At 37.7% G+C, this 22,736-nt stretch overlaps 1 protein-coding gene across 1 annotated transcript in view; it reads right to left on the bottom strand.

Moving 5' to 3' along the window:
* Positions 1–7,985: 7,985 nt before the first annotated feature.
* The window catches only part of bcat1 (branched chain amino acid transaminase 1), a 70,143-nt gene continuing 55,392 nt past the window's right edge, over positions 7,986–22,736 (bottom strand). Inside the window, exon 11 of the mRNA XM_088923774.1 lies at positions 7,986–8,072. Within this exon, the coding sequence (XP_088779900.1) occupies positions 7,986–8,072 (87 nt within the window). The remainder of the gene's footprint in view (positions 8,073–22,736) is intronic.

The raw sequence follows: 22,736 nt of genomic DNA on the forward strand, positions 1-22,736 counted from the left end.
CTGTTGCCTTTGGCTTTCTTTCATTCAGATACCTTTACTATTGCAGAAGTGACAATAGGTCTCTAAAATGAAACTTTTTTCTATCGACTTTGCCTTGTTGTAGAAAAACGTTAGTTTTTTTCCTATGATCAGCATTTTAGGGACTGAATCATCGCTTTATATTTACTATTTTTACACTTTTGCAAAAAAAAACTATAATTCCGTCACATTTGTGTAGCACTTCTCATCCCAAAGTGCTTGACCCATAGGAGGGAACTCACTTCGTCCACCACTGAAGTGCAGTACTCAACCGGATCTGAAATGTGGCTGGTAACACACTCATAATCTAAAATATCACGCAAGAAAAAGGGAAAATGTGTTGTAAACACTAAAAAGTAAGGACCACCCCGAGGGACCACATCATCCAAGAATCAGAAGCTTTGTGACTATCAGAGAATTTTAGGTATGGCAGACTTGGCTCAACCTGCCTGGATAGGAGGGTAGCCACCTGGCTACAGGGCGAGGAGACATGATCCCTTTCAGAGAGAGGAGTTAACCAAGGAGTAGCAGCAAGGTGGCAATTTGGGGTAAGAGGGATAGATGAGGCAAATTTAAAAAGAGGTGTTTGTGTTTGATGTACGGTATACTGTAGCTCATTTCAGTAATGATCACTATTGGAATCACCTGGGCGAGATTGACTTGTTGGTGTTATCCCTCCTGAGCATCAGTTAATTAATCAGTGTGGTGTGGCCAGGCAGAATTACAGCACATTCCTGACAGCATCCAGGCAAATTCCCATTGGAATGACAAAGACGTGCGATTTTCTACCATGTCCCTCTCAGCTGGAACAGGTGCAAAATGGAGAAAAATGGTTCAGGGGTGTTGCTGAGTGCCTCACGTTTCCCGGTACCACCCCAGACCAATCTGTTGAAAACCACGAGGATACGACTGTTCCTCCTACTGCTTTCTGCAGCTCCAAGGAAGACAGTAGCCAGCATGGGTCATGGTGAGCATTATTCTCCATCACAAAAGATGTGAAGAATGATAATGATACTTCCCCTGCATGTTAGAGCTCTTATAGATTCAATATTGTCAGGTTATTCAAGTACAATTTTACAAATTACAAAAATGCATGTGACAACGTCTTTAAGAGATCACAGTATTATGAATGGTCACATGATCTCCATACAATGATAATAAATCTGCACCTCACCTGTACAAAAGATTTATGTATGTATTATACTTTATATTGATATACAGTATGTATTCAACTTGTGTACATGCAGGCTTTTATGTAGAATATGTGCTGTACTGTCATTAAATCATGTTTTGTGTGGCAATCGTCTCATTATGTGTCTACATTTGCTCTGCAGACTGCAGTCTATGACTCATCAGTGAAAAGAAGAAAACATCATTGCTCCATGGTCCAGGTCCAAGATGCATGGAAAGTGCTTTATTGTCAACATCTCCTTAAATGTTCTGGCTGTAAGGGCACACAAACAACCATTTGCCTGGAGTAGATTCCATAGCTGTGTAGCCAATTCTTGAGTGTCTGAATTTAACTGAATCACCCATTCCATTAGTATTAATAAAAAAACATCTAATGCAACTCTATAGTGTCTGCCTGGCAAAATTGTACTGCCACAAGGACCGCATACCACAGTGGGACGGTGAACTATTTTGTCATCAATGTCTCAACTTACTTTGAGCCTTTTGAAAACATGCCCCAAACCAGTGGGTCATAGTTTCAGCTAAGACAAAGTGCTGATTTTTGTAGAATCTCTTCACTGCAATTCATTGCAGATTTCTTTTTTATTATTGAATCTCATTTCTTCCAACACGTCAAGCTCTTCCACTGCGTTTTAAAAGCTTCGTGTGTTATCAGACAAATGAATTTTATTACACAGATGAATCCCTGATGTTGGTCATGCAGTATATGCTAAAAATGGTATATTATTTACATCACAGAGTTTGCAAAAGCTTTTTCAGACTGTGGACAATAATGATTGTGAAAAGCATACATTTTAAATTTTAGGATTTTGTGTATTTTATAGTTATTTCCCTCCATCTATTTTCTAATCATTTTATGCAGTACAGAGTCGGAGGGGTGCTGGAGCCTAACCTGGCAAGCAACAGGCACATGGTAGGAAGCAAGTCCATCACAATAATTCCACATTTATTTGATTATTCTTTATTTTTGCATTAAAAAGGATCATGTTCATGGCTTAGTATAACATGTTTCTTATGACAGTGGAGTTATCATCTAGCCTAATCTGAGTGAGATCTCAGCTAATCAGGTCTGGGCCCTATCACTACTGCATTGGAAAACCAGGTTGCTGCAATAAATGCTGGTGACTCGTTTCCACTGCACCGGAATTCCCCAAAACAGTATGGAGACCAGGAAGGCCAGTTGTAAGAGTTACCTTTCTGAACATGAGATGTTAAAGGATGGCACTGCTAGGTGCTAGAGCTGTCAACTCCCGTAGTTCATGTTACTCAAGTTAGGGTTTCAAGTGGTGAAGCATTCTTCACTATTCTTTTTATTATTCTTTCCATTGTGCCTTGCTTTACACTAGCTTTGAGGAAATCCGCTTCAATAATTTTCAGTCTTCTGCAATAATTTGTAACAAAGACATGACACATACTTGCTTTTTAGTTTCTTTGTTTGAGTCTATGATCTGCTTTTAATATTCTGTGAAAATATCAGTGTTTGAGATCCTCAATTATTTCTCCCTTAAAAAAATTGTTTTAATCTGCAAGTGTCTTATTTTTATATAGTTTATTGATTGATACATTTCTGACATGAGGCTCTAAAGTTTGAAAGGGGTTCAGATAATATGGCATAATATTTAAATAATTCCTAAGAAAGTATAATTAATACTATAATATAAAACATTGTGATTAATAAATGTTTTGGCAAATGGTTAGTTTTACCACAAAAAAAGTACTGTATATAATAAACGATGTATGACATATACACTATATATACATTAATAATCTTATATACTGTATTTCAACAAAAAGGCCATATTTTACAGAGAATAAAGTAATTTGCCACAAATTATTAAAATGCAAAAGTTAATACTGTGTATGAATTCTATTGCATATTAAAACTAATAGTATATAGGGTTAAACCCTAAGGATATTCTTAGTTATTAATTATTTTAATTTTTTATGTTTACACAAAGAAAAGAAAATATACATTTGAGTCACTGATCTTATTAGCATTAGCTAACAAAAAATACATGATATGGTGCTAAACTGTAATCCTTTAGGCTGTAGTGTCCCCTGAGGCTGTTAGTAATTATCATTTCATAGCAATATGTATTTTCAATGAAATTGGTATGTAAGAAAAATAATGTAACCAAAAATTTTTTAAAATAATAATAACTAAGAAAACTGAAATCAAAATGTAATTATCATATAGTGGTTAACATAGTATTGCTGCCTTACAGCTCAAAGGACCTGGGTTTAATCCTGGACGTGAGGTGCTGTCTGCGTGGAGTCTGCATGTTCTCTCCACGTTCACATGGGTTTTCTACAGGTGCTCCAGTTTCCTCTCGCAATCCAAAGACATAAGGTAGGTTAATTGGCTTCCAGGAAAACTGGCCCTGGGGTGAGTGTGTGTCTGTGTGTGCCCTGCAATAGACTGACATCCTGTCCAGGGTGTAGCCTGCCTTTTTGTTGCTTGCTGTGATTGGCTCCAGCTCCCGCACAACCCTGTATTCGGCAAAGCGGTTCGGAAATAGATGGATAAATATAGGCAAGTAGTTAAAGTCTACATTAATAAATAGACAAGTGGTTAAATAAATACTCTGTCTTTCACTTGAATTTCAATAGTGCTATTCACAACAAAAGACATAGAGCAGTGCCCACCTGGGTGACACAAAACAGCCAGTATACACATTTTGCTTCAGTGGCCTCATTACATTCAATTTGAGATGGAAAAGTGAGAAATTGGTTTACTAGGGGAGCTTAAGAAGGTTAAATTGTTCTGGCCCAGAGAGGTATTTAGACAGGACACCTTGGTTAACACCCTGACTGAAACAGTGCCAAGGGATGTTTAATGACCAGGTAGTCCAGAACCTTTTTTTACCTCATTTTATGTCTCATCTGAAGGACAACATCTCCTACAGGACAGTGTCGTCACCACTGTGGAACTGGTCTGGAAATTCTAGTCCAGAGGGAGGAGAAAAGACCACCTACTTCTCATCCAACAAGACTTACAGCAGCAAATTAATTTTTTTAGATACTGTAGTCCCAGTGCTGAGCAGACACAGTCTTCCTATCAAACTATGGTATTATAGGTTAAATCTACTCCAAATGAATTTTTCAGTGGGGAATTAACCTCCGCTTGTTCCTTTTGCTGCTTGTACACTGACACAGCTCCCCAGTATATACAGTATATTATATACTGTATATAATGTATAATATATCACTGCTCTGCATTTTGATTTAGTTCCATAGTGGCAAAACTGGCTCATCTGTTTTGGAACGACGCAGCTCAGCAGCAACATATTTGACTGCCATGAAGACCAGTTTAGACCCACAGTCTCTTTCCAGGACAGTCGTCAAAAATCTGTGATTCCATCTCTGTGATGTAATGTGGTTTAACCTAGAATGTGGGCAGCAGTAAGATTTCCAGTGTCATTTTAGCTGCAGTACAGCACTGTAAGATTCATAAGGCAAAGTAAAGAAACCTTTTACTTTTACTAGACAGAACAGCACACAGTGTATATAGGCTACTTGCAGACAATTGTATTTGATTTATTAAAAAGCATGCCTGTTCCCTTAACATCTTAACACATAATTAATCTTTGAAATGTAGGTGATACATGATTTTTGCACCTTACTGTCTGAAAGCATACCAATGAATGTAAAGATGAATGAATAGAAACTACTGTACCTCAAGGTGATATGCTTTAGAAGTAGAATATTTAGTTTGAAATATCATTGGACAATGGTCACAAATATACTATTACAAGCAATAGTGAAGTGTAAGTAGAGTGAAGGTGGCACATGTAAAGATAAAAACTCAAGGTGTAAAGTGAAATTGTTCTTGATTAAAAATAAATTGTAGTCATATGTCAATTGACTAAAAAAGATGTGACCCGGATATGGTTCTGGAAACACTAGTGTTCTGTTCTGGGTTGGGCCTCGAGCTGTTTAGTGAATAACCTCAGACTTTGTTATACTATAAGGACACACAATCATAATTTTCATATTTCTGCTGTAGACACATTTTTGTATCACTTTTAGTACTGGGTAGGTATAACAACAGCTATAAAATATCCTGACAGTGGAAGTTCAGTAATTCGGCTCTTAAATGAGAAATAACTGTATATTATTCAGGCCTGTTACAATTGCTTTTGATAACTATAATTTTACCACTCGTGAGAAGGAAGAACTTGTATGTTCTGAATGTGCATTCTGCAATCAAAATGGCATTTTCTAGCAATTGTTTTCTTGATTCTAGAGATATTCCTTACCTTGTACATAAAGCAGTTTCCAGCTTACTCCCTCACATCTACATCTCTGAACATATTAGTAATATTACATATTACATAGGGCTCTAAATGAGCTTGAAGGTTCCAATTTGTACATCTGACCAAGCTAAGGGCCTATGTGGGTCCAGGCCTTCCTGTATCCAAGATCTAATAACTGCATGCATTCCAGATTGTTGCCTGAGATAAAAAAAATACAAACTTGTTGGATTTTTCCATTGTCTTCAAAATGCTGGGGCTAGAGTTGTTAGTTGTTGTATTCCCCAGTTGTGTAGCTCCATTCCAGTTATTAGAAATGCTCTTGATTCTTTTTAAGACTTAAATGTACAGTAAATATATCTTTTTGACTGTGCTTTTTATATGACTGGTTTCTAAACCAATTGTCTAGTTTTTTAAGTCTGTAAAGCAAATGTAATGTTTGGCATGAATAGTTTCTATATAAAGATATCTGAGGGGAGAGTTGTATTTGTATTGTAAATTAATGTGGACGTCTTCAAGGCACCAGTCATAACAGTTCAGGAGGAAAATTTAAGTTAAACCAACAAGCCTTTTTTTTCCACTTGCACAAGTACATCTGTAACAGGGGTGGTATTGTTTCACTCAGCTTATTTTAAACTGCATCTCCTGAATTGGAAATATATTTAAGAAACAGGTTTAACTAATGTATTAGTAAGAATACAATAAGGAATTATATTATGTGGAAATCCTGAGTAAATGTAGGCTAAGCATTAGTGTGATCAACTCAGGCTGAGCTCAGACAGAATCAGAAAAGACTTTGTTTTTTAAAATTACTCCAAAAAACAACAACAACAACATTATCAATAATAATATCAATAACATTAACAGACACGTTTTTACATTATTTCTGAAAATGTTACATCTTCTAAAGCTTCACTAGACCTGTGTTCAAATTACAACTATTCAAGAGGGCCTTTCACTATTGCACACTAAGGGGAGGGTAAAAGTCGCCCTCTAGTGTCCAGAAGATGCAAGCAGATCAGAAGCATGTTTTTCAATTGCAATGACAGTGCTGCATTAGCTCCTACTCTGCAATCACAATCCGCCTGATGAATTTTATTTTGGAAGCACTAAATCACCAGAAGTGGCTGGTGTCGGAAATGAGGATGTGTCACTCATACTTCTTGTTAGAGGATGGGGAAAAGCACTTGGAGTTAAACAAAGCGCAATGAAGGAAATGTAGTTCAGGCAGTGCATCCTGTTCAGCTTCTGCAATATTGTCGGCATGTTCCACCCTTCACAGCACTCAGCACTTGAGAGACAAGAAACAAGGCACAAGAGAATTCTGATAGAAGTGGTTCTGTAGACCTCAACGCGGTTTTGCAGCAAAGAGGTAGACTTTGAGAATGAAATAGTACATCGTAGCAATGAGCTTATGTCTTGCACTTTCATTATCAGCTGGCTAACAAAACCATAGACACGAATATTTATACTTTAAGGTTAATGTATCGTCTAAGTGAGAAATTACATAAACGGAAGCAGTTACGGATATGTCCCAAACGTTTTAACAAAGCCACTGCTTAGAAAGCAAATGTGTTCTGGGGTTTAACTGTCTGCCTAATGTCTATTTGCATGTACAGTTCAGTTTCAAAATTTGCATTGATTTCTGATGTAACATAATGTCATTCTTCCCGAAGAATTTCTGAAATACAGAGTTTTTCTTAACTGTTGAGTCTGCCTTACCAGATGAACTTTAGAATACGGAGGATGGTTTAATTGAACTTTAATGTTTTATGATTATAATTGGATTATTTTCCTTCATAATATTTAATACAGTTCATATATATTTCTGCTTAAAAAAAGCTAAACTTACAGTGACATTTGATCGGGCAACTGTACACTTCACGGTTTTGTAAACTATTTTTATTAGTTTTTATTAGCTATGTATAGATAGCAATCATCATTACATGAATCATGAAAAAAATGATTCACTGTAAAGAGTGTATTTGCAAAATAATAAGAAAGAATAGAAAACAGCAACAACCAGAAAACATATAAGAACAGAATAACAAATACATAGACAATTACACTTGGGAAAGAGACTGATAGAGGTCCATCGAGAGCTGTAGATTTAAAAAGGAAAGAGATTTTAAAAAGCAATAACGGTGGCTACGCTGAATTAAAAATATCTGTCTGCCCTCGAGTTGCAAACAATCTTCTTTCCAAGTTAGAGGAATTGCATTCTGTCCCTAACCCATTCATTGGCGAAGACAGGACAGTGAAGTCCCAGTGGAACAAAATTAGACATCTGGCAAGGAAGGTTGCAAAAGACAGGGATTCCAACTTCTGTTTAATCAGAGAAATGTGACTGGGCACAACACCAGCGAGTACTGTAAGTGGAGGGGGTTTGAAGTTTTTGGACTGTTTTAAATCATTAGTAGTATAAGTGTTAAACTCCAAGGACATCATCCTCGGCAGCACTCATTCCTCATTTTTGTGAAATGCAGTCGCTGACTGGGGCTGGGGACCAAGTTCCTTGGGTCTTCAAAACTTTAAGATCTTCCCTTTTAGGCACTTCGGTGTAGTCACATGTTTTGCCTGACGGTACCTTTTCCTGTGAATCCTGTTCTCCTGAAAGAATACGATAATAGACTGACAAGAGCTAGAAAGCAAATTTCACAGAAAGCATCCAGAAAGACTGACATTAAAATGAAAACTAGACCAGGATTGAATGCAAAACTCTACATGATTTGTTCAGATTAATACAATATAACACAAGTCATTACAAGTTAAGTTGTTAAGACTTCACAACATATTCTTTTCTTACATGCAAAAGAGTGCTTTTTATCTGAGAAAATTGATCTGATTATATCCATTAAGTCACATGTGCTGGGAGAAGCAATATTCCTTTGACAATAATATCAGTGTAAGGTTATCTGATTTCCAGAGCAGAAAGCATTTCAGATAGTGTTCAGCATTGCAAGGAGACCAATATTTGCCATGGAAATTCTTGGTGTGACAGACTTAGCTCTTTCTGATTATTGGTGTAATGAAGGGGAATGTAAAGGTTGCATGTGAACACCGTGAATAAAGCTCTTCTTCGTGTTTGCTATATATATTATAATCATTAATTTATACTGTATATACAGTACAGTACATTTTAATAATATTTTTTGTATACAGCATTACCTTTCACCTGAATACAATGAACTGTACCTAAAATAAATTTAAATAAAATAAAATACATGCGTAAATGAGCTGAGATAAGATCATCTGGCTATAAAAATGATTTTAATTCATTTTTGAAATCAAGAGCAACCTAATTAATTTAAGGATTTTTGCCTTTTGGGGGCGGCTGGCATAGTGTAGTGGGTAAGCCTTTGAACTTATAACTAACAACTGATGTACTGGGTTACCGCAGTCACTGCTGTCATACCCTTGAGCATGGTATTTTACCACTGTTGCTCCTGTCCACCTAACTAAAAACAAGTATGGACCAGCATTGCTGGGGGTATTCCAGCAATAGACCAGAGTCCAATCTAGGGAGCCGTGTGCTCTCAATTCTGAATAATTATACAGACACCAGGATGGCCTCTGTTTTAATGAGCTCCTGTGGTTCTGGTATGGAGTTGTACCTTTCCTTGCATTTCGTTGCAACATGAGGTATAATCTCTGTTCCGTTTCCCACAGGCAAAGCTTTTTAGATGCTTTATCTAGACTGCTGACTTGAATGAGTGCAAATGAATTGAATTCAGCATACTGACTTTGAGATGGTTTTGCCTGCAATATTTTTATTGGATTAAGTATTCACAAGCCTGCTAGCTTATAGTGTCGTAGGGCCATTTCACCTCACCAGAAGTTTGGTTGCCTCGTTCTCCATTGGACAATATGGCTCTGCGCATACCTGGAAATTTAGTCTCTTTTGTGATGATTTGGAGATTTTACACATTACTCTGTACATTTTACTTTCATTGTGGTTTGAAATGCACATTAATGCCAATTCCTTCTACAAATATAGCCATGTAGTTCCCCTTTTAATACATCTCACACTGTAACAATTTCCACTCTATACTCTTCAGGGGGTTTTTTCTAGACAAACTAATGACATGGCAATAAAATCAGTCAGATTTCACCCGGATTCATATTCAGTATTCAGATCCACAAAAAAAAAGTCTAAAAAACATTTAAAATTAATGGAACAGATTTCATAAGTCTAATAAGATCAATGTGTTTTGGAGAATTAATTATTGTTTTAACTGGATTGCTTTGCTGTACTGTCACTGTAAAGAATAATTGTATCAAGAGGCTCATCTTTGGAGTATGCAAAAAGGATTGCAGCAGGGGACAGTATATAAAAATTTAGTATTATAATATTGTAATTTTAATGCAGCAACAGTGTTTCGCCTGATTCATAAAAAATACTACTATAATAAATTTCACAATATGGTGCTATTGAACAGAAATTAGGCTGCATGTCAAATTCCGGTCCCCCCCTTCCACTTCAATACAGATAAAATGCAGTGGTTGCAAATGCAAATGGATGTATGCAATAATGCACACATCTTTTTAAGAAAGATGCACAAAGAAGTTTCACATTTGGTGTTGGTGTTTCTGGGACCTTATCTTCCTCATGTTCATCCAGGACTGGAGTTGCTTTCTCTTCAGGACTCTTCAGCCACAACCCTCCACTAAAAACAAATGGCGGTGCATCCACCTTCCATCTACATTTTTTAGGGGGTTGCGTCCAACTGGTGTGGTCTGGCCCTCGACTCTTCCCCCTCCAAAAGCTTCCAACTGCAAATTCTTTCTTCTTTTTGGGCTTCTTCTCATGTATGTTCTTATCCATTCTATCCAGCAAACTTCAGCAAGCAATAGCTCTTTGCGCATCAGGGCACTCTACCAGGTCACTGCCACGTTTTCCGCTGGCCACCACAGTCTAGTTTCAATCTCAAGGTAGACGGCCCTGTGAGGCGGCTAGCTGCTCAGCAGTAGCTCTCTTTATGTTTTCATGTGAAGGTATTCTTCCAGGTTACAACAGCTGCACACCACAAAGTCTCAGTTTAAGGTAGCCAGTCTGCTGCTAGCTTCTAGTGCTGCCACCTGTTCGCTGACCTCCGTACTGTCACGTGCACCTTACATGCTTCTCATTCACTGCATATCTGAATCTATTCGATCAAACTAGATGAAGACTAAGTCATGCGTGCTTTTCATTTGTTCATTTGTTCCATGCTATGTGCACAATCTGCGTGGTTCTAGCAAAACCACAACCGAACTGATGAGGTTCGGTGAAAAGATGAAAAGATTCATCATGAAAAGATGAGGACAAGACACCTGTATCAAATCCTTCCAAAAGCACATCTACAGAACCTGTGAGAGTGGAAAATACAATATCAGTGAACACTGCAGTCTGGAGAAAAAGGAATGATGGAAGAGGGGAAGAGGTAGCACAATACATCGTACAGAGCTTTCAGGCACAGGAACTTAACCTACAGTACAGATGAATTGAGGATCTCAGAAATTATTCATCTGGCCAACAAAATATCATAGAATGCTACGCCACAGTCAGAAATAAAACAGCTTTGGTTCGTGTAAGTCCAAAGTTTACATTTTCCTGTCAAGACGCTTGAGAAACTTACAGTATTGCTTTTAGCCTATACTGGGTTAAAAGATGGCTTGGCTAAGAAAGTGCGGCCTCTTCCTTGGTTTAGTAGCTTGGCAGTATCTGCTGATGGGCTTCACTGGTTTTGAAAGGGGTGATGTCTTTTTGATGTGTTTTGAGGACTCTTTCCTTAAATCTAACTCTCCCATCAGACGGATTATGGCAGCATTTTAAAATTAGAACAGCGTGTTTCTAATTCTAAGGCACAGAGGCGGGAGAGTGAAATACAATTCTGACTAAAATAAAGTACAGGAACTAGAAACAAATCAGATGTTATTTTTCACAGCTTCGGCCTTTGGATTTGACAACAAAACTTTCTTCCTGTCCCGTCTGAGGCAGTTATTGTGCCAACATCAGATATTTGTACAGTAGCACTTTTCATCACCACGATAACATACTGCTGCTTTCCCAGACTGCTTTGTTTATGTGAAATGACACTTTGGGGTTTCAGATTTGCCTGTTGTAGCTTGTAGAGTTCAGTAACATTCCACCAAAGAAGAAAAACTGCCTAATCAGATGTCCTGCATCCTGTAAAAATCTGTATTACATTTGCTTTAACCTTCAGGAAGATAAAATAAAGCGTTCCAATTCCTCAGAAAAAAAGCAGTGCTCTGAGAAAATCACTTTTTTCCACCATGAAGGAATTCTTGCTGAGGAGAGACTGAATGAAGTGCAAGCCATTTCAGTGTTTCTCATTATTGGAATGCTAATTGAAAATGATGCGAAAGATAAGAGTGCCGGCAACTCTCAGCCACCAAATCTGTAAGTAAAATAGTGCACTGGTGGGGTCCAAAGAGGTTTCAGGCCAATCAATCATACCTGAGCAACTAGGTTCCTAGCTAATGACAATAAGGCATTAAACCCAAAGGTTTTTACTGCAGCAGAGCTCAACTGAAATGAATGTTTAATTTCATATGAAAAATAATCTTTAACTGAACTAACAAGTTGCCTGTTTGGAGTCTTGCAATTGTAATTGGAATCTTAATTTGCATTCAAAGATTGGAGATCTTAGGTTGCTTATAAAAATGGGGAATCCCCTACCCTAAGGTAAAAAGAAAGCTAGCATAGTGATACTGTATGCCCACCACAATACATTTTAGGATATATATTCAGTAATAGACAGTAAAAGACAAAACTTTACATTTATTAGAAGAAAAAGACCTTTTCCTTAGGTCAAGAGTTTCCAGTCCAGGTCCTGGGAACCCACACAGCTGCATTGACCCCTTATAATAAGTTGAACTCTTTAAATGTTAAATGTTTAGAATTTAACTTTAAATGTTTAGAATTACTGTACTGTATTTTTCTTTTTACATAGTTTTTACGTAAGATCTCTAACCTGCGAGCGGAAAAAAAATACTTGCAATGGTTTAAACCTGGAATCTTGTTGGCTCAAGTAGAGATTCATTTAAATAAAGAGCTCCAGCAGGTGTGCAGTCACCAGGATAATGATTAGTAGCCCCTGCCTTAGGTATCCCCTTTTAACTACTTGTAGATCAATCATCAGCTTTATCTCAGCCAGAGGAAGATATTCATTATTTTACTTGCATTGATGGCACGCTGTGAACTTCATTTTATCTTCATCAACAAATGGGAAAAAATCCCATTGTCCCAGGAGATTATACATAGATTTTTTTAAAAGCGGATGTCAGTATCATTGAAGGTTTATTACCTCTAAATGATTTAGTTACTTCACCAAAAAGTCACCTCTTCACAGAATAAATGACTAATCATTAAAGATGACATAAACATGGCTTTACAACCCAGCTTCTAGGAAGTCTGACAAAATGACCATGGGCGAAAGAAAAGTTGAGGCACTGAACAAAGTCATGTTGGCAGACAGATAAATCTCAGATTTTCCCCCATGGTAGTTTAAATCCCGTTCAAATACTGCGTGTGATCAGCTTACATCAAGTAAGAGAGCTGCAATGGAGTGAGTATTACATTATTTCTCCCATCTGCAAAGATCATGTCTGACTTCACTAATTTCTTACATCTGCCCAGTGTCACAGTCCTACAACAAGTACAATTTCTTCAATTTGCTTAGTGCCACAGCGTGAGAATTGAAGCTACTAAATGTCAGTGGCTATCAAAGTCACACACCGATTGTCTGAAAAATCTTTAGCCCCCCTGTAAGCACGGTGACATCAGTTTAACATACAGTACATCACATTTGGAAAAATACCTATTTTGCAATACTTAAGACTGAAAAGCTTAAAAATTGTATTTTTCAGTGCAAGAATGGATGAATCCTTCCTTTATTGGAATTTCTCCTGCTCTGTGAAAAAAAAACAGAATTGGCAAAATAATATTGAGAGCAAAATGTTTATTCATCTCTGATTTGTTACATTTGAAAGCACAAAACTGTTTGCCATTCAGCCTCTCTTTATGTTTCTTGTGTACTGTATGAATGTATTCTCCTGCAGGATATGGCACAAAGTGGTAATAATGTAGGAAATACATTTAACAATTTGTTACTTTTACTTAAGCTACTTTCTTCTGTTGGTGTGAAGGCAGGGGCACTCAGTCTTGGACCTGGAGTATCATGGACATTTTAGGCACAAGGAAGAAATGGAAATGTAGATCATTAATTGAGTCATTAATTGAGTTTAGGTAGGGCAAAAATAAGGAAATCATTTGGCTATTCAGAATCAAAGAGTAAGTATTGCTGATTTAATGTTTTGATATTAATTTTGCAGCCAGGAAGACTTCTAACTTCCTGTTATTCCCTTCCTATTACCCGTCCAATAATCAGGCCAGTACACCTCCAAAAAGCCACTAGAACAGAATGAAAGAGCATCACAGAGTACTAAAACAGATCACTTTCTGATTATACCTTACATTAGGTTTTACGATTCATATTTATTTGACTTTGTTAGTCTAGTATTTTTGAGTGAAAACTAGATCTAATGCCAAGCAATGTCAACAAGCTTTTTTAAATATACTCAGCACGGCAAAAAATTAAAACGATTCTGAGGAGAATTACAAGGGCCTTGCATTCTATATCAGAATTTTCACCAAGAAAAGAAAAGCCCAGTACAAGGCCTGTTTATTTCTTTTTTGCTTTCAGTTCTAAAATCACAAATCTTTCATCACTATTGCAGCTTAAAGGTACAGACTTTATTGCTGTCCAAGTTCCCCCAACTGTATCCTGGATATGAGGTCACTCCATCCCAATGCTTAACAATGGTTATTGTTTGAAGTAGCTAAAATTCTGCTTCCTGCAGCTGATATGTAAACTAAAACACACAGAATGAGGTGTTTCATATTGTTTCAGGTAGAAAGTACCACTCAAGCAATCCCCTAAGGACATTTGCTTTCCCAGAGTCAGAAAAATCTAGTAATAATCCCACAGCCTTAATTTAGAGTTGAGTAAAGAGCACAGGAACTACCAGTGCCATGCAGTCTGTGTATACAGTTTCATTTAGGGGAATTATAAGAATCTAGCTAAAAGTAAAGGAGATAGAGAATTACTGTCACAGACGCACTCATACAGTAATCTTATATGGTGTGAAACAGAAAAGGATCATTTCAAGGTTAGACGAGTTATTTCTGGGGTCGCCAACCCTGGTCCTGGGGTGCCCCAGTCCAGAATATATACTGGGTAATCCTTGAAAAAAAAATAAATTTGGAACATGGAACTTGGAACATGAGAGTTTTGGGCAGATTATTAAATTAATCAGTTAAGTTAAGTCAGGACTGGTCAGGTGTGCTCCTTGATAACTACTGGGTGCTGCTGTGCTAGCAGGAGCAGGTGCACGTAATCAACTAAAATACGAAAGGGCCCTTAATAAGAGGGGTGGCGTGTCACGACCACCAGCCAGCGGACATCATCTCGCAAAAGAACTAACCAGCACCAGCAGCGGGTTAATAATAACAAGCGCCGCCGCACGTGTTAATCCATCAGCACAGGCTCTACCACGTGGGGAGCAGCACTATTGAAACCATCCAGACCCGCTTCCCACTGCTCGATATTGAGTCTACTCCCTGAGAGCTCTACCTGGCGTTTATTCTGTACCTCGCATTCTTCTGGATTCTGGACTTCCCTTTTGCCTTTCGACTTTGGACCTCGCCTCTCGTCTCGGATTGTTTGCCACTATTCGTACTTCCTGGATTTCGAACCACCTGTCTCCTCTTGACCACGGACTCGCCTGGCGTACCGGATTGTTCGCCTGCCTTGTCACCTACCTACTCCTGCGTCTGCACAGGATCTCTATACCTTTTCATTGAGGATTCCTGACATGGCGATCATGACAGGAATGTAGTCTACTGGTGCGGCACTAGACAGTTCTTCACCAGACAGCGACATTCAGCTGACTGAACTTGTGAGTCAACTCTCTGAACTAGGTACAGGTCAGCCAGTCAATAGTTCAGGACCCTTATGCCCTGTGACAACGTGACAAAGTCGAGAGGGTCTCATTCATGAACTAGAAAACATAAAGCATAAAGCTTAAACATAAAGCAAGACTGACAGAATGAGTGCTTATTTGTATGCAGGAACCAATAAGGCCAATAGATGTCTTGTGTCTTGGATGACTGAAGTGTGAAAGTAAACACCCCTCAGTCTACCACAGCATTCAGACTGGAGAATGTGTTTGTGAGCATTCTGGAGACCACCATCCTTTTTCAGACACGGTGAAGGATTTTATTCTGTTCTGAAGAAAAGGAGGCAGAATGTTTCTGAACACCACCGTGGGCAAGAAGTGGATCAATCCTCAGAGCTCTTTCCTGCATGGAACCAACTATTAAACTTTTGTGTTCACTAAATCAAGCGGGCATTTCACATTGGAATTCTAGTCAATAAAGGAGAAGTCAATTATTTGTGTGCTGGACACACGTTTGGGATGTCAATATTGTGCCATTAGCTGAAGGAGCTTGAGAGGCCCTGCCCTAAAGTTCAGTTCAGTTCGGTTTCTTGTCATATGCACAAGTGCAATTAAGTGCTTATTTGCATGTACTGTATGCTCCAATACAAAGACATTAAAGGAATCACCAAAAACATAAACACAGAACAGCAGCAGCAACAACAAGAAGTTAAATAACATACAACTTAAAAAATCATCAGTGTGAGCCAGTGATAGGGGTGGAGTTCAGTAATCTGACAGTTTTGTGGGAAAAATTTTTGAATCAGGAAATCCATGCCTGTATACCCCTATAACACTCACCAGAGGGAATGCAGGAACAAAAGTGAGAAACCAGGATGAATGGTATCCTTAGCAATACTTCCAACTTTCCTGAGAGAGCAAGTTTTTAAAAAGTCCACAGTAGAGGGGATCTGTACTCCAGTGATGGACTGGGCTGACCTGATCACCCCATCTAATGCTTTCAAGTCAGACAACGAGCTGCTTCCAAACCACACTGTAATACCAGATGTGAGCACACTCTCAATAGTGCACCTGTAAAATGTGGTAAGGACAGCTGAAGATAGACCACATTTTTTCAGCTGCTATAACAGTGGCAGCAGCACATTTTACTGACCTTCTAACAGCTCAGCTCACCTGTTCAATAGGGGAAGGTGCCACCATTTCCAATCAACAGGTGAACACTAGCTATGACTCCTCCTATATCATGCCCAGAGATCAAGATCAGGAGAATAACCCTAAACAAGGGCCATGCTGGAAGATAGATGTGTTGGCGTGTCCTGGGAACCTTACATTCTCACCTTCCTGTGTGCTCATACTGATGTGACAACATTCCCTCAGTACAAACAGGGCCTCGTGCTGCTCTTGTAACAGCAGCTGTCTTGTAAGATACGAATGTAGCAGTGATGCTATGGATGCCCTATTGGATAATCTTGAGCTCCTTTGAACATTTGTGGGATAAGCTGGGATAACATATGGTATCTAAAAGCTCAGATACCAGTGACCAACAACATGCATTTCCAGGCTGTACAAGACGAATAGGATAGAATTATGCTGCCTGCTACAATATATACAGATTGCAATGCTTCCTATAGTAGTTTCACATTGTAGAGCTCATCACTGTAGCGCTCATGAACTCTGTTGTGATAAATGTTAACATGCATTATGATCTTGTCTTTCTGTGATGTCTTTTTAATACAAAGTCTGTGCACCTGCTGCAGAAATACACCTGAAGATGAATATCAGATGACACCTGAAGAAGGTTCCACAGCCGAAACGTTGTCACTTTTTTTTTTCAGCATGGAATAAACCTTTACTTGTTCCTTTGCAGCCTACACATGCTGCAAAAATGTTTTGTTTTTTCTGCTACTACCTTTGTTAACTCATTGCAGTTCCGACAAATTTCTGTTGAAACTTTCTTTTTCGTAGCATAGAATTGTTTTTACAATTTATTTAAACATCGGCCACCACATGCATCCAAATATTTAACACTTGCTGACTACTCACTGACACAAAAACCCCATCAGCTTAAGGGTAGTTTAACCAAATGGAAAATTAAAGCACTGCATAAAGAGGTGAGATTTATACAGCTTTCCTATAATAACACCAATCTAGAGCTTTCATTCAAACCGTGTCGCATTCACCAGTAAAATATAGTTTTCCTCAGAGATTATTGTTCTCCAACTAACATTTACAGTATCATACATCTCTTGAGAAAAATGGCTAAAAATGACCTAAAATAACCCCCTACTTTAGGTTCCTCTGAAGTCTTGGATTGAACATGAATCTGATTTTGCTAGTGTGTGTTTTGGCTATTATTTAGCTATTCTACAAAAGAGTACTATAAAGGCTATTTCAAGAAGGTATGTTTATTTTTTGGGGGGGGGTTAACCAAATACAACCAAATACCTGTACAGCTTGATGGCATATTGCTCCTATATGCGTTTTCTAAAACTTGTTTAGACATTAAGATGATCAAGACTTCAATCAGGATATTTACATATTATTCAAGATTACATTTGGAGGAAAATGTTTAAAAAATGTACTAAATCATCTAAAATTCCTCAAGACTAAACTGTTTCATCTTTTGTCTTCTGCAAGTCTTTCCAAAACAATTAATCATCTGCTCTGGTCCAGGATACCAACGGTCCCATTTTCCCTGGACAGTCCTTCTGGTCTTGGTGTTCTCACATTGGTTCTGAAAAACATTTTGCCCTTCCTTTTGAAATGCTGACTCAGTTTTGTCCCAGTTGCATAAAAATCCCTGGGGCGGACAGAGCAAAACACCAATTCTACTGTCACATTTTCATACAAAGCCCTGTGTAGATCTGAGTTACAGAAAGATCCAATAGCCTCCGGGACCTCACAGTACCAAATACTGTAAATGTCCTAGTTTTGGGTTTAAATCAATAATTTAAGTTTAAGGGTCTGCTCAGAGCCTGGGACATTCCAGGAAAGGATGATCTTTAATGTCACCCAGTGAAACCAAGAATCAGATTATTCCACAACAAATAACATCAGATATGCAGCCATACAGAACCTGAAACACACAAAGCATTTTTTTATCCCAAAATGTATCTCCATCCCTGTTGATTGGAATGTAACAATTCCAAAAACAATCCCATTGCTTTGGAGCCGAGTTTCTCATTCCAAATTGTCCAAATCGTCAGACCATCACAGACCTCAGTGGTGACACACACTCAGAAAAAGTGTTTTGCATCTCTGCTGCAGTTTTCAGCTCCGTCCCATCTTTAAAAAGACTGCCAACTGATGAGTGTATCTTTGTTTTGGTGATCGCCATTTTTTGTTAGGATATACACTAGATGCCCAGTATAGCTGAGGCCAAGATATTTACAATATATAATACATAACACAGAGCAAAGTGTGGCATAATCTCGTAATCTGTTCAACACCGCTTTATTTATTTCTAAGGGTTTTTTAATTAAAATACTAAAACTATTTACTTTCATAAAGTATATGAGTAGCAAAATAAAAGACAGTGTTGAAGCCAGGTGTCCTATCAGTGCGAGGACTGTAGTGAAATCGATTGATGGTTTCTAGGTCAAACTGTTTCATTGCCAGACTCATACCCAGCCTCCTAGTCCAGGTGAAACTGCACTTCAGTTACTCCCACAGGTTTTTAGACAACTTTTGCGTGATCCCAGTCCTGTTTCTTCTCGCGTCAGGCTAATCAACACTTCACATTCACAAGAGTCACAAGCAGCTTTCTCTTACCAGCTGTACTGAAATGTCAAAATTCATAGAAGAACCCATAGCAATGCCTATGCAATCCATGCAAATGCAAAAATATTAGAAATGTTTGAAATTATTTTTTCTCACAAATAATATCACATTTTCACTTCTGCTTCACCTTATTTCATGTTTGTGTTACACTTGTCTGTGCTAACTTTCTGACAAATTCTTATTTCTTAAAGCGAGACACAAAATTGGTCCTTTTTCGCAGAAACGAAAATTGTCTCAAAATCTCTAATTTAGCTTGCATCTTGTACCTAATTGTCTTTTCTATCAAAAGGAAATGCAGTATTATTTTTTTTACAGAAAAAAAATACTTCTTTTGGAATATTTCACTTGGAGTGCTTCTGGTAACTAGCAAGTAGAAATGTCCTTTAAATGTACAAATGAATACAGAATCATTTAGCGCTGTCCAGTCCCCCTGTAATGGAAAAAGGACCCTTATCAGCATGTGTACGGCTATGCTACAGTATCTTCCAAAATACAAAGCACATGCTTGTCCAACTTGTAAAACATTAAAGAATTTAAAGTGGATGTATTAATTTTCTCTAGTTCTCAGTGTTGTTTTATGTTCAGTGGTAAAGAATTGTGTAGTAAACTCAGGTATCCTAACTTTTTCTGCTCCTTAGCTGTGCCTTCAGTTAGTAGCTCTGTTATACAACACAAAAGACCACTGAGAAATGCCCACAGCCCGTGAAAGGAGCCTTTGTTTCCAACACTGTTTTGTTAGGAAATAGTTGCTATTTAGGTCTCCAAGAGGGAATATAAAACTGTGCTCACCTAATCAAACAGACTGGTGAATGCAAAGGAGACCAGTTAATCCAACAGTCTGAAATTCCAAGAGCCTGCTAAGAAAAACATATCTACATAAAGGTTAATTTACTGCCTTTCTAAATCATAAATCTTAAAATTACAACAGTCTGTTGTTTTCAATGACACTGTGCACCGGTATGTGAACTAATTTTTATATCAGGAAGAAGACTTTTGGTAAGAAACACAACAAGCCACGTTTTTCAGCAAAGGTGACAGCGCTCAATTAACAGATGTACAGCTGATGTCACCACCTACACTATACTCATTTCATTGCCTCTGAGTTTGCAGACCATATGCAACACATCCCAGATTCTTGGTGCTTTTCAAGTACATAAGAGAGCTATGGGAGCCAGACGCTGCACATATTAGCAGTACATTTTCCAAATATGTTAGCAGGTCCTTCAGTACACCTTAAGCCTGAAATATTTTGATACAGAGGCCATAAATCTACTGTGGAATGTTTGGATTTGAATTAGCCTATAAGGCAGAGAAATCTAAGAAAAAAAAACATTCTGATTTTTTTTTAAAATATTTTGTCATTGCTTAGTAGGATTTGTCGTATGAAAAATCCTGATTTTTATTTAGTAGTATTCACAGAGACCACACCCTGTCTTAGAGTACCTGATGAAAAAATCTGGAATATTTAATGTAAAATACAGGTAGACCCACAATGATGTGGTTTAGCTGTAGGGAGCTTCATGTTGCTATGCAGCAGTAACTCACTGTGCAGTAGCAGATTAAGTTTTGATTGCATGCAATCCGTAAAAATAGGCTTTTCTGTAATCCTGCACTACCAGTTTGGCTCCTTGAGTAAAACCTCTTTTATACCAGAAGTAGGCATAAGCTAAAGGATCTACAATTTTCCAGACAGGCATTTAGGAATGTTCTAATGTTGTTTAGCAAAGATGGGAAAAATTTATTTGATAAATTAATTTTTTAGATTTCCATTTTTTTACTCCCCATTCATTCTGGAATGAAGGCAGTACATTTAGTCATATCTAATATAGGTAATGTACAGTATACTGTATATACATCTTTTAACAAAAGGGTAGAGTGAAGATAAAAATATAAAACTTAAATAAATGTATGAACTTGCAGTACTGGTATTTCTACCTATTGGTACAGCACAAATAAATTCATACTCGGTAACCTTTTTTTTAACTTTTCTATAGTACTATAGATACAGTGATAAATATTATTTGTGACACTTCAGTATTCTTCAGTGCCCTGTCTGAGAATTTTATTTGTGCCTTGCTTTTACTCACTTCTTCTCTTTCATGAGAAAAAATTATGAGGCTTCAAGGAAGACAGCCTGACCTCTTCTGTGTTCAATTACAAAACATTGTGTACGCCGTGACTTCCAGGCCGTGGAGATTGGGAACATTCAATACAGACATAAAAATGTTTATGAAAAACTGGGTGAGGACATCTGCTTCTACTCAGCAGATAACTTTTAGGCCTTGGTGAATTTAAGCAGGAAATGTACATAGAGAATAGAAGGACATAATATGGTTGAAAAAAAAGAGTTTTCCTTGTAACAAATCTGTTTTGTGTTGTTTTTAAATACTAAGAATATTTTTTTCAGGCTCTGCTTTTTCCGTATGTAAGAACTGTAAATTGTAGCTATACAACAGCAAAAAAACAAACTTAGATTGTTTAAGGAGTCTGCAGCACTAATGTGTTAAAAAACAATCATAAAAGAAAATGACAAGTCAAAATTTCCTTTATTGGTAATGTACAATTAATCAACAAAAATACCATTTTGACTGGGTTGGCATCTCTGGTATTAGCTTGTTTGCACTTCTTGTCTTGATAGCTTTATTCTTAAGGTTTGGAGTAATTGTATTATACTTATTGTATTTATGTACAGTAGTTCTTGTACTTATGAAGTTGTCCTTGGGCCAAGAGTCAAGTAAGAATGAAGGAATGAAGGAAGACATAGATGATCAAAAGGTTTCTAATAATCTAGGTAAAACAAATGATAGAAGAGAGCTTTCTGTCTTATTCGTTTGTAAAATTGGATTTCCCTTATTGTAGGATCTGGAGACTGCGATTGTGTGTTCTATTTTAGTAATGTCTCTACGAATGTTCTTGATTCATAGTATGTTGTGTAATAATGATATGTCATCCAACAAAGGTCCTTCCTATGTTTTTCACAAAACACCTTTGTGCCCTGAACCAGGATTCAATAGTCCTGTCAGATCATAAAATAGATACTGTATATAATAGAGATGAAATTTATGAGAGCTTTGTGTGGTACAATGATGCCTGTACCACCAACCGGAACCCCCAGAAGAACAAATGCAGAATTCTTTATAACACGGTTTGATGTGCACCATCTTAAACTGGCTGGATTGGTTTGCATATTAGAGGTATTAGAGGCATCAGAAGACCACCAACCCAGAGTTTGATGGTGGAGATCAATATTTCTATATGGGTTGTAGAAGATGCTGCACCAGTTACAAGGACCACTGGTGGAGAAGATGCTGCACCAATGACAGGGACTCAAGCCACCTTTAGCTGGCACGACAAGCGCAATAGAGTGTATTCACCATTGATTGTCGAAGTGTAATTGCATGTAATTGGTAGTGCAAATAGTGAGGTTTAAAAGACTGTTTACGTAAATGCGTTGTTAGTAATAAATGAAGAATTCCCTGACCTAAGAAGGTCATGCAACATACAGAAGAAGAGATATTGGACTATGGTATCAGA

Source organism: Atractosteus spatula, chromosome 8 (genome assembly GCF_055471065.1).
Source record: "Atractosteus spatula isolate fAtrSpa1 chromosome 8, fAtrSpa1.hap1, whole genome shotgun sequence".
Taxonomy (NCBI): domain Eukaryota; kingdom Metazoa; phylum Chordata; class Actinopteri; order Semionotiformes; family Lepisosteidae; genus Atractosteus; species Atractosteus spatula.